This window comes from Galeopterus variegatus, unplaced genomic scaffold, assembly GCF_000696425.1.
Source record: "Galeopterus variegatus unplaced genomic scaffold, G_variegatus-3.0.2 Scaffold3972, whole genome shotgun sequence".
Classification (NCBI taxonomy): domain Eukaryota; kingdom Metazoa; phylum Chordata; class Mammalia; order Dermoptera; family Cynocephalidae; genus Galeopterus; species Galeopterus variegatus.
The window spans coordinates 166,298-180,185 of NW_007730083.1; the positions used below are offsets into that span (position 1 = coordinate 166,298).

At 36.1% G+C, this 13,888-nt stretch overlaps 1 protein-coding gene across 1 annotated transcript in view; it reads left to right on the forward strand.

Moving 5' to 3' along the window:
• Positions 1-13,888, forward strand: part of ADGB (androglobin) — a gene marked incomplete at its 3' end in the record, with an annotated part of 133,531 nt that overhangs the window by 85,580 nt on the left and 34,063 nt on the right. The window contains exons 13-15 of the mRNA XM_008586395.1: positions 10,122-10,156; positions 11,021-11,200; positions 11,668-11,731. Coding sequence (XP_008584617.1) covers positions 10,122-10,156; positions 11,021-11,200; positions 11,668-11,731 — 279 coding nt within the window. The remainder of the gene's footprint in view (positions 1-10,121; positions 10,157-11,020; positions 11,201-11,667; positions 11,732-13,888) is intronic.

Below are 13,888 nucleotides of genomic sequence, written 5' to 3' on the forward strand. Positions count from 1 at the left end.
GACACCATGGTTGAAAATCAACTGAGCGTAAATACCTGAATTTATCTCTAGGATCTCTTACTCTGTTACATTGGTCTATTTGTCTATGTGTCTGTTCTATGTGTCTATTTTTATGCAAACACCATGCTGTTGATTATTATAGTTTTTTTTTTTTTTGTCTTTTTTTCGTGTCCGGCAATGGACCGCAACCCTCAGTGTCGCGCCCATACCGGACCGGGACCGGCAACGGGATCGCAACCCTTGGTGCTGCGCCCGCACCTCGCTCAGCCAGTGAGCGGGAACTGGTCTGTATGTGGGATCCGAACCCTCGGCGGGAGCACCACCGCACTTTCCCAGGCGGCGCCCTGTAGCAATGCGCCACCGGGCCGGCCCCTGATTATTATAGTTTTTTTTTTTTTTGTCTTTTTTTCGTGTCCGGCAATGGACCGCAACCCTCAGTGTCGCGCCCATACCGGACCGGGACCGGCAACGGGATCGCAACCCTTGGTGCTGCGCCCGCACCTCGCTCAGCCAGTGAGCGGGAACTGGTCTGTATGTGGGATCCGAACCCTCGGCGGGAGCACCACCGCACTTTCCCAGGCGGCGCACTGTAGCAATGCGCCACCGGGCCGGCCCCTGATTATTATAGTTTTGTAGTATATTTTGAATTCAGGTAGTATGATGCCTCCAGCTTTAATCTTTTTGCTTGAGATTGCTTTGATTATTCTGAGTCTTTTGTAATTCCACACAAATTTTAAGATTTTTTTTGTCTATTTCTGTGGAAAAATATTACTTAAATTTTGATAGGGATTGCATTGAATCTCTAGATCACTTTGGGTAGTACAGACATTTTAATAATATCAATTATTACAATCCATGAACATGAGATATCTTTCCATTTATTTGTGTCATATTAAATTTCTTTTATCAGTGTTTTAGAGTTTTCGGTGTACAGATCTTTCACCTCCTCAATTAAATATATTTCTAAGTCATAGCTATTATGAATGGGATCGTTTTACTGATTTATCTTTGAATAGTTTGTTGATAGTGTATAGAAACGCTACTAATTTTTGAATGTTGATTTTGTAATTCTAACTTTACTGAATTTATTCATTATTTCTAACAGTTTTTTGGTGAAGTCTTTGGGGTGTTCTATATATAAGATTCTGTTGTCTGCAAACTGCTTTCTTTCCAATTTGGATACCTTTTATTTCTTTCTTTTGCCTAATTCTCTGGCTAGGACTTTAGGTAGATGTTGAGTAGAAGTGGTGAGAGTGTGTATCCTTGTTTTATTTCTGGTCTTAGAGGAAACCACTTTTCACCACTGACTGTAGTAATGTTTACTATGGGTTTGTCATATATGACCTTTGCTGTGTTGAAGTACCGACATACTTTGTTTTATTGTGCTTTGCTTTATTGCACTTTGCAGATACTGCATTCTTTACAAATTGATGGTTTGGGGCAACCTTGGGTTGAGCAGTTCTATCAGCTCCATTTTTCCAACGACATATACTCACTTTGTGTCTCTGTGACACATTTTGGTAGTCAAACGACATTTGAAACATTTTCCATCATTATTATATCTGTTATGGTAATCTATGATCAGTGATCTTTGATGTTACTATTGTAATTGTTTTAGGGCATCATGAACCAGGTCTATATAAGATGGCAAACTTAATAAATGTTGTGTGTGTTCTGACTCCTCCACCAATCAGCTGATCCCATCTCTCTCCCTCTCCTCTGGCTTCCCTACACCCTGAGACACAACGATATTGAAATTAGGCCAATTAATAACCTTACAGTGGCCTCTAAGTGTTCAAGTAAAAAGAAGAGTTGCCTATCTCTCACTTTAAATCAAAACCTGGAAATAAGCTTAGTGAGGAAGGCATGTTGAAAGCTGAGACAGGCTAAAAGCTAGACCTCTTGTGCCAAACAGTTAGCCAAGCTGTAAATGCAAAGGAAAAGTTATTGAGGGAAATTAAAGGAGCTACTCCATTGAACACACAAATATTGAGAAAACAAAACAGACTTATTGCTGATATAGACAGTTTTAGTGGTCTGGATAGAAGATCAAACCAGTCACAACATTCCTTTATACCAAAGCCTAATCCAGAGCAAGGCTTTAACTCTCTTCAATTTTATGAAAGTTGAGAGAGGAAAGGAAGGTGCAGAAGAAAAGGTTGAAGCTAGCAGATGTTGGTTCAGGAGGTTTAAGGATAGAAGCCATCTTTAAGACATAAAAGTGCAAGGTGAAGCAGCAAGAGATGTTGTAGAAGCTGCAGAAGCTATCTGGAAGATCTAGCTGAGATAATTGATGAAGCTGGCTACACTAAACTACAAAATTTTGATGTAGATGAAATAGCTTTCTATTGGAAGAAGATGCCATCTATTACTTTTATAGCTAGAGAGAACAAAAGCCTGGCTTCAAACCTTCAAAAGACAAGCTAGCTCTCTTGTAATGGGCTAATGCAGTTGGTGACTAAAAATGCTAGGGCTCTTAAGAATGATGCTAAATCTACTCTGCTTGTGCTCTATAAATGGAACGACAAAGGTCAGATGACAGCACACCTATTTACAGCATAATTTACTGAATATTTTAAGCCCACTGTTGAGATCTCTGCTAGAAAAAAAGATTTCTTTCAGAATTTCGCTGCTCTTTGACAATGAACCTAGTCATAACAAGAGCTCTGGTGGAGATGTGAAGGAAATTAATGTTTATTTCATGCTTGTTAACACAGCATCCATTCTGCAGCACATGGATCAAGAAGTAATTTTGACTTTCAAATCTTGTTACTCAAGAAATACATTTTATAAGACTATAGCAGCTGTATATAGTGATTTCTCTGATAGATCTGAGCAAAGTAAATTGAAAAAACCTTCTGGAAAGGATTCACCATTCTAGATGCCATTAAGAACAATCATGATTCATGGGAAGAGGTAAAAATATCAACATTAACTGGAGTTTGGAAGAAGTTGATTTAAACCCTTATATAGTGATTTCTCTGATAGATCTGAGCAAAGTAAATTGAAAAAACCTTCTGGAAAGGATTCACCATTCTAGATGCCATTAAGAACAATCATGATTCGTGGGAAGAGGTAAAAATATCAACATTAACTGGAGTTTGGAAGAAGTTGATTTAAACCCTTATGACATTGAAGGGTTCAAGACTTCGGTGGAGGAAGTAATTGCAGACGTGGTAGAAATAAGCAAGAGAACTTGAATTAGAAGTGGAGCCTGCAGATATGACTGAATTGCTGCAATCTCATGATACAACTTTAATGGATGAGGATTTGCTTCCTATGGATGAGATAAGAAAATGGTTTCTTGCGGTGGAATCTACTGCTGGTGAAGATGGTGTGAACACTGTTGAAATGACAACAAAGAATTTAGAATATTGCAAAGGATTTAGAATATCAACTTAGTTAATAAAACAGCAACAGGGTTTGAGAGGATTGGCTCCAATGCTGAAAGAAGTTATACTGTAGGTAAAATGTGCTATCAAATAGCATCACATGCTACAGAGAAATCTTTTGTGAAAGGAGAATCCACTGATGAAGCAAACTTCATTATTGTCCTATTTTAAGAAATTACCACAGCCATCCTAACCTTCAGCAGCCATCACTCTTATCAGTCAGCTATCAACATCAAGGCAAGATCCTCCATCAGAAAAAAAATATTATGACTCACTGAAGACTCAGGTGACTGTCAGCAGTTTTTTTTTTTTTTTTTTTTTTTTTGCAATGAAGTATTTTATAATTAAGGTATGTACATTGTTTTTTTAGACATAATACTCTTGCACGTTTAATAGACTATAGTGTAGTGTAAACATAACTTTTATTTGCATTGGGATGCAAAATATTTGTGTGACTTGCTTTATTGAAATATTCGTTTTATTGGGGGTGATCTGGAGCCAAATATGCAATATTGCTAAGGTTTGCCTGTACATACCTTCTATACCTTGTCTGTTGAAAGTTATTCTTATGAAAGGATGCTGAACTTTGTTAAATGCTTTTTCTGCATCTATTGAGATGATTACTTGTTTGTTTGTTTTTTTTCTTCTTCTTTCTCTTAATGTGATGTACCATCTTTTTTGCTTTACATATGTTAAACTGTCCTTGCATCTCTGGGAAAAATCCCACTTGATCATGAATGATCTTTTTAATCTACTGTTGAATTCAGGTATCAAGTATTTTGTTGACGATTTTTATATCTATGTTCATCAGGGATATTGGCCTGAAATTTTCTTCTCTTAAAGTGACCTCGTCTGGCTTTGTATCAGGATAATGGTGGCCTAGTACAGTAAGTTACTTCCCAAGCGGCGCACTATCCAGTGCACCACCAGGCCGGCCCCATTTTAAAAATATTTTTGCCATATAATTGTTCATAGTAGTCTCATCATTCTTTGCATTTCTATGGTATCAGTTATAATGTCTCCTCTTTCATGTCTAACTGTATTTAATTAAATATTCTCTTTTCTTCCCCTCAATTAGTCAGGTTAAAGATTTGTCAATTTTATTCATCTGTTCAAAAAAAAAAACAACTCTTAATTTCATTGATCTCTTCTATTGTTTTTCTATTCTCTATTTCATTTATTTTTCCTCTTACCTTTGCCTTCTACTAACTTGGGGCTTCGTTTGTTCTTCTTTTTCTAGTTTCTTGAGGATTAACATTAGGTTGTTTATATGAGATCTCCCTCTCTCTCTCTCTTTTATTTAGACATTTACTGCTATAAAATTCTCTTAGAACTGCTTTTGTTGCATACCAGAAGTTTGGGTGTGCTGTGTGTTTATTTTTGTTTGTCACAAAATTTTCGTTTAATTTCCCTTTTAATTTCTTCTTTGATCCATTGGTTGGTTGTTCAGTAGCATGCAGTTTAATATCCATGTACTTGTGAATTTTTAAAAATTTCTCCTGTTTTTGATTTCTAGTTTTATAACACTGTGGTAAGAAAAGATACTTGACATAAATTTGACCTTTTAAGATATTTTAAGACTGGGTTTGTGGCTTGACATACAATCTACTCTGGAGAATGTTTCATGTGAGCTTGAGAAGAACATGTGTTCTGCTGGTGCTAGATGGATGGAATGTTTTGTACATGTTGGCTAGGTCCACTGGGTTTAAAGCATAGTTTAAGATCAATGTTTCCCTTCTGATTTTCTGTCTGGATGATCTGTTCATGCTGAAAGTGGGGTTTTGATGTCTCCTGCGATTATTGCATCACAGTCTATATCTCCCTTCAGATCTATTAATTTATGTGCTCCAACACTGGGTGCATATATATTTATAATTGCTATATCCTAAATTGTTATATTGCTAAATTGACTCTTCTATAACAGTTTTTGACTAAGTCAAAACTTATTTTATCTGCTATAAATATAGCTACCTTTTGGTTTCCATTTTCATAGAATAATTTCTCCATCCTTTTACTTTCAGTCTATGTGTGTATTTAATGGTGAAGTGAGTCTCTTATAGGCTGTATACAGTTGGGTCTTTTATTATTATTATTATTATTATTATTATTCTGCTTAAACCATTTACATTCAAGGTAATTATTTATAGGCAAGCACTACTGTTATTTTGTTCATTGTTTTCTGGTTTTCGTATATCCTTTGTTCCTTATTTTCTCTTTCACTGTATTTCTTTGTATTTAGGTGATTTTCTTTAGTGGTATGCTTTGATTCATTACTTTTTATCTTTTATATGTCTACTATAATTTTTTGCTTGGTAGCTATAGATGAGGCTTACATAAAATATTTTATAGGTATAACAGACTATTTTAAGGTGATAACAACTTGACATACAAAACTATACTTTTGATTACATATAAAAACTATACTTTAACTCCACCCCACACATATTTTATGTTTTTGGTATATTAAATTTGTATCTTTTTGTATTATATATCTCCTAACAAGTCATTGTAGCTATTATGCTATTATCATTTTAAATAGTTTTGTCTTTTACCTTCATACTAAAGATACAGGTAATTTTTATACACTGTTTCAGTATTGGAATATTCAGAATTTGATGGTGTGCATACTTTTACCAGTGAGTTTTATACTTTTATATGTTTTTGTGTTACTAATTAGTCTCCTTGTCTTTCAGCTTCAAGAATTCCCTTTAGCATTTTTCTGAAGACAGTTCTGATAGCAATGAACTTTCTTAGCTTTTGTTCATCTGGGAAAGTCTTTATCTCTCCTTGGGTTCTGAAGGACATGTTTCCTGAGTTCAGTATTTTTGATAAACAGGGTGTTTTTTCCTTCAGAATTTTGAATATATAATTCTACTCTCTCCTGGTCTATAAGTTTTCCACTGAGAAGTGTGCTGCTAGCCTCATTGTAACTTTCTTAATATGTTATTTGTTTTTTTTCTCTTGCTACTTTAAGAATTCTCTTTGTCTTTAATTTTTGACAGTTAAACTGTATGTTTTGTTGTAGACTTATTTGTATTAAAATAGATTGGAGACCTTCGACCTGCCTGTATTTAGATATTTATAAATTTCTTCAGATTTGGAAAGTTTTCTGCTATTATTTTTTAAATAAGTTTCTACCCTTTGTCTCTTCTTATTTTTGAGCTTCTATCACTCCAATATTTACGTTTCTTTTTTTTATGTCTTTTTTTTTTTTATGACCGGTAAGGGGATTGCAACCCTTGGTGTGGTGTCGTCCGCACCACGCTCAGCCAGTGAGCGCACCAGCCATCCCTATATAGGATCCAAACCAGCGGCGGGAGCGCTGCTGCGCTCCCAGCACCACACTCTCCCGAGTGTGCCACGGGGTCGGCCCCAATATTTACTTTTCTAATGCCATTCCATAAATCTTATAGGATTACTTCATTTCTTCTTAATCTTTGTTTTCTACTCTGACTGTATATTTACAAATATCCTGTCTTTGAGTTTACAGACTCTTTCTTCTACTTGGTCAATTCTCTGTTGACATTTCCATTGCATTTTTCATTTCATTTTTTTTTATTGTAGCTTTTGACTCCAGAATTTGTTGGATCTTTTTATATATAATTTTAATCTCTTTTAAATTTTTTTCTTTTGGATATTTATTGTTTCCTTGATATTGTTGGATTGGTTATGTATATGTGGGTTTTTTCTTTTTTTATATTTTTTTAAGTTCATGAATTTTCTTAATTATTTTGAATTATTTGTGAGGCAGATTATAAATCTCCATTTTTTTAAGGGTTAGTTACTGATGCTTTATTTTGTTCCCCTTTTGGGGTCATGTTTCCCTGATTGTCCTTGATTCCTGTGGCTACACACTGATGCCTACACATTTGAAGGGATTTATTTTGGTCTTTGCAGACTGCCTTTGTCTGAGAAATCCCTTCACCTCTTCATCTAGAAGTTCTGTAAGCTCATTTGGTGTGGTCCATGGGCACTCTTGCTGTTGCATTTCTTGGGCAGGCTGGCCTAGTGACAGGGTCATGAGGTGGGTGGGCCTAGCACCTGAATCTGCAGGACTGGGCCTGGAATCTGTATCCATGGGGGCTAGCCTGAAGTCTGGGTTCATAGGGGCTGACCTGGTTTGGGGATGGGCCTGGTACCTGGGTCCACACGGATAAACTTGGAGCCTAAGTCCCTAAGAGCTAGTCCTGCACTGATGCTGGAAATGGACCTGGAGCCTTGATCTGTGTGGGTCACCTTGGCACTGGGACTACTAGGATGTCCTGAACCCTAGATCTAGTGGAGTCTTGGACCATGGGACCTGGCTTAGAGCCTTGGTCTGTGGAGGCCAGCCTGAAGGCTAAGTGCAGAGTTGTTGGCCTGGAAGCTAGGTCCACAGGCCTGACCTGGATGTAGGTTTCAGGTGCTGTTCCGGAACCTGGATCCATAGGGATTGTCCTTGAGCTTGGGTCTATAGGGATTGGCCCAACACTGAGTTCTACTGGGATTGGCTTGGACCCTGAGTTTGCGGAGCATAAGTAAGCCCTTTCCATGAGGGGCTAGCATAAAAGGTGGGGCCACAGGAACTGAACTGGCACTGGGCAAGCCTGGAGTCTGTGTCCACAGGTGTCCACCTGGTGCCTAAGGCTAGAGTGGGCCTGAAGTCTGGGGTTATGTGGTTTTGCTTATTCATAATAATGCAATAGTTTAGAATTTTTTTTAAAAAGAATTTAAAAATGTTAAAGTGTATTCATTCTCCTTAATAGATTTCTCGTCTGTTAGTCTCCACTTTCTAATACTAAAAAAATTGTTCTTTAAATATTAATGATATTTACATATTATCAGATAAATTATTTGCTCATATTTTCTCTCATTCTGTAGGTTACATTTTCATTCTGTTGGCTGTATCCTTTGATGCACATCAGTTTTCTTTATATTGATGCTCAATCTATCTATTTTTACTTTTGTTGCCTATGTTTTTGGTGTCATATCCAAGAAATTATTGCCAAATCCAGTGTCATCAAGCTTCCTCCTATGTTTTCTCCTAAGAGTTTATAGTTTGTCTCTTTGTCTTTTGTATCAACTTTACTATCTAAACTTTCTATTAAGTTTATTTCACTCATCCTATTTCTAGTTTCTAAGAGCTCTCTCTTATTCTTTCTTAATTTTGGTAGAAATTTCTTATTTGATAGGCAAATATTCTCTTATATTTCTAATATTACTAATTTTTAAAAAAATGCTCCCTAGGGCCGGCCCGGTGGTGCACTGGAGAGTGCGCCGCTTGGGAGCGTGGCGGCGCTCCCGCCGAGGGTTCGGATCCCACATACAGACCGGTTCCCGCTCACTGGCTGAGCACAGTACAGACGCGACACCGAGGGTTGCGATCCCGTTACCGGTCAGTAAAAAAGACAAAAAGAAAAAAAATGCTCCCTATACAGTACAGACGCGACACTGAGGGTTGCGATCCCGTTACCGGTCAGTAAAAAAGACAAAAAGAAAAAAAATGCTCCCTATGTTATTGTTTCATTTTTTTCTGAATCTCTCCACCCACACCCATTAGTTTCTTTCTTTCATATAAGGATCTTTTCTCAATTGTCTGGTGGTACTTTGTTCTATGTATAAATGTAAGGAACTAACGTGCTGCTGATTAAGCAGCTTTATGGCATAGCTAGAGCTTATTAACTGATGCTTTTAACTTAGGATACTTGGGGATGAGTTGGTTCATTTGGAGGTGGTGCTGTCTCCAAAAGTCAGTGTCACTGGGCTTTTTCCCTGATTCTGGTCGGTTTCTCCAGTTAGCAGTTCTCTGATCTTCCTCCAGGGGTAGGGTTACTGAGCTGGGAATTGCAATATTCTGCATGTGGACTTTCACTTAATTTCTCTCCTGTCTGTACAGTAGCCTTTCCTGCTTTCCACAGTACCTGAATTCAGATCTAGAGACTTCTCACTTAATTTATCCCTTGAAGCAATTTTTAGTGTCCTGATTAGGCAGAATAAGGCTAGATGCTAAACCAAAAGGAATTAGGAAGAACATGGGAGTTCCTTATGTAGACATTAAACCCATTTCCATGTTTTCAGCCCACACCTCATTCCTCATATGCCTGCTAATTATTTCTGGGATCCTAAGGATGGGTAGGCTTGCTTCACACTAGCACTTGGTATTCAGTTATCTCTACTCTGCTGTCTCCTCTATACACTTTGTATCATCCAAAATATTGTTGACATCACCCATAATCAGCCTGTATTAGTTTATACCATTTGATCATTTACACTTATTTTAATTGTGTTCCAGAGAAAACAGATTTGTATACGTAAATTCACCCTTAATTTCCCTGTTAAAATTTTCAGAAATCATTTTTGTAATTGAAACTAGGCTTTCTAGGTTCTTTATATTAATTGCCAATCATAATTTATCTGTTATTAATGACAGGTACCTCATGTAGTATGTCTACTTAGGGATAATATTGTTTTAATTTTGTTATCAGATTAAATCATTTAATAAATTTACATATTCCATGTTTTAATGTTACAAACTTAACCCCTCAGCCAATTATTTAATTAAATTCATGTCTATTGAGTTTTAATGTTAGAAATAAATTCCTTATTTTACTGTATGTTTTAACATTTTTCAAGAAATCCATTTTTTGAATTTAAAAAATGTATTACCTCTTAAAAACTTTGATCTTTAGATAGTTATAATGTTTTGTTGAATTTAAAGTTTTTTTTTAATGTGTTCTTTTCAATTTACAGGGTAATACTACTTCAGTTATACCTGCAAAAGGTAAATTAATAATATTCTCATAATTTTTTTTTTCCAGTGGACATCACGACACACCTGAGTCTCTGCTTCTTGACAGCTTTTAGCTCTCCCTTCTGGCTCTCTTCAATGTCTCCTCTGATTTATTGAGTCTAATCTGCTCTGAGCTAAGCAAAAGAATAGATAATGTGACTGTTAAATTCAAGCTAAAAATAAAAATAAAAGAGGATCTGATTAGGGACCCATGTGTAAAGTTCATGTGTTTTAATGAATGCGCATTGTGATCAAAAAAATGAAACCGTTCCAAATTCCTCACTTCCAAAACAAACACTAGGCCAAGACTATAATTCAAAAAAAAGGTAGTGTGGCATGAGTATATATATAGTTTTGGTTCAAGAAGTCTGCATGAAATTTTATGACATTTCTTGATAAATATAAAATAAAGCTACACAATTACCAACTGTGTTGAGCAATTAAATGGCTTACTGGAGCACATTTAGAATTTTCAGGTTTTTATTTCCCCTTCTGTCGTGTGAACCATCTTATATAAATATGTCTGTCTATAGCAGATTCTAAGTACATGAGCTAGTAATTTTTGTTGTGATGTCACACTCTCTAAAGAATGTGTACACACATTTATCACAGTGATTTCAAAATTTCTGAATACTGTAGTATGCATAGAAGTTACGATTAAATTCTCCTAACTGTATGAAATGTGTTTCTGTATAGACCGCCCTAAATTTGAGGCTTGCATGTAAGTGATTATATCAGTAAATGTTTCCCCCAAAATGGACTTTGATATTTGAACTCCTCTCTATAATTTTCAATATGTTAATAGCTTATTATTTAACAACAGAAGATATGTTTGACATGTTTGTGTTCTACTGTGCACAGATGAACAAATAGACTCTGGATTGAGTGACTTCCATCAAACTGATGGATTTAGCTTGGAAAGAGATTTGGTCAGCCCAACAGCAACACAGGAAAAATCACAGGAAGAACTTGCAATAATCAATAACGGTATTTCTAAGGAAATATGGGTAGATTTTGAAGACTTCTGTGTATGCTTTCAGTACGTATCCAAATTTTATCCATCTGACTATGTTGCAGTGTTTAAATTCTGAGCTGCATTATTATTCAAATTCACATCAGGATATGCTTCTGTGTATTTAATACAATGGTTATATAGCCTATTAATTTTTAGCTATCCTTCAAAGAGTTAAGCTAATTTTAGCCTGATGTTGGTATAATATCAAATAAAAGTTTTAGAAGAAAAAAATGGATAAATTCATTATCCAAATAGCACCAATAGCTAAATCAATCTCATTCCAGTTTCAGGTTTTCCTCAAAGGCTTGTTTTTTAATTAAAATGAAGACAATTTATTCACTGAGATCATTTTTATCCCTTTAGGGCAACTAACTCAATACAGTTGTTATTTCTTTTAACTTTCTGCCTAAAATTATTTGATCCTAAGAAACTTAACATGGTAGTCTTTGCATATAGTGACAATAACCTGTTACAAATTATTTTTTTTTCAGGAATATATATATTTTCCACAAGCCAAGTTCATACTGCCTTAACTTTCAAAAAACAGAATTTAAGGTAAATATATTATGATCTCTTCTCTTTTCTTTTTTATACTTAAATTTTTGGTAGAATCACACTAGTAAACACATTCCTCCAAATTTCTCAAGCATTTCTAAACTTGTCACATAATTATATTTAAAAATTTAATTTTCAGTCTTGTACTAATCTCTTGTCCGGACAATAAGCAAAATTCTGCTAGTTTGTGTCCCCAGATGTGATCCATCTGACTATGTTGTAGAGTTTAATCCTGAGCTGTGTTGTTATATAAATTCACATCAAGAAAATTGGATTTATGAATAAATGGAGATGCACAAATAAACCCATTATATTTAGTTCCAAATAGTATTTTTTGAATAGTGCACAGTTCAAGCATAGAACTTTTTCATCACTATGTCTGTTTTGTTTTGGGGGGGTATTTTTGGTGTTTCTTGTTTTTTTGTTTCTTTTGCACATGTTCTTCTTTCTTCTCTCTGCTTGGAGATTTTTCTTTTTCTTCCTTTTTTCCTTCATCCAGCTAATGCCTAGAAGTCCTTCAGCACAGCACACAAGTCCTTGGCTCTGCTGGGCTCCTTCTCTGGCCATGGAGTCTAGGTTGAGTGGCTCTCTGTGCTGAGTCTAGTCAAGCAATCACCTCCCACTGTCCCAGATGCCAGATTGCTCCCCTCTGCCCTCTCTGCCTCCTACTTGATGTTAGCATCTTTATAAGAACTGTGCCCTTTTGTTTACTATTGGAAGACCATTCCTGGCATAAGGTAGGAACTCGATAAAAAATGGTTGGACATATTAATTAACAAACCTCACACTAAGTGGAATTTTAGAGAAAACAATGAAGCACATTCTGGCAAACTAAATTGTACTAAAACTTGCATGTTTTTTTGTCTTAGGACAAAGTCATACAAGCCCCTAAAGATAATCCCACTGCACTTGTAACAGATGAAAATGCAGGCAGAGAAAACCTTTTCAGCATTCCTCAAAATGTGCTCTGTAGCTGGTTGGTCTGCCATAGTGACTGGGGCTGGGGAGGGTGGGATCATTCTGAGCTGTTCCACTGATGCTCAGTGTGAGCATGGAGCAGGGGCCTTTCAAAGGTGCCATATGCTGGCACCAGGGCAGAGTCCCTCTGTGTGGACTTTGGCACCACCCTGTGCCCCCAGTCTCAGACCTTTAAATATGACAACAAATGAGGTCAGTGCAGAAACTCCTCCTTGGGTTTGCATGCTGGGCTGGCAAATCCAGGAGTCCTTCACAGTTTTAGGTAGTGACTATCTGAATGACTCTCTACACCACCAACATGTTACAGCTGAGAGGAAACAAATGAAATAAACGGCCAAATGATAACTAATGGAAAATATTGAGGGAAGCAATAATTCAAAACATTGTTGCATTGTATCAAGCCTTTCTAGCAGTCTTGTTATACCTTATTGAATAACGAGGTTTTCTTTGTCCCAGAATTACTAGAGATTTTTCTTTCATATATCAACTGGTTATTTAAATATTGTGGTGAAATAATATGAAAAGCTTTTAAAGTATAGCAACAATTCAATTTACTGAACACATTTACCACATATCATCAGTCAAAATTATATTGAAGCACTGAGAATTTGAGAGGTGATTATAACACAATAGTGAAGAATACCTATTATGAAAATATATAAGTATATAAAAATATAAAAATATATAAGGTATAAAAATAGATAATACCTACTTTTGAATCTCAGCTTTGCTACGTATATAAGTATATAAAAATATATAAGGTATAAAAATAGATAATACCTACTTTTGAATCTCAGCTTTGCTACTTACAAGCTCTGTGACCTTTGACAAATCACTTATCCTCTCTGTTCCAGTTATATAGGATGAATTGAAATCGCATATATGTAATCTGTGTGTGGTTGTCTTTTAAGGGACGTTCTGGTTTTACTTAGCACTTTATTGTATCTGCAAAACAAAACTCCACAGTCTTGTGCATTGGCAAGCAATGCGTATATTTATGAAGATTTTGTAGAAAGGAGGAGGGGGTTTATGCCACACACCATCCTGTGAAATACCTTAATATATCCCCATTCTCTGCCAAAGTTACTCCATGGCCTCCCTGCCCAGAGGGAACCATTCTCTGAGCACCACTCAGTTGGGGTCCACTCCTCTCTTTTCATTTCTGAAACAAGCTTACCA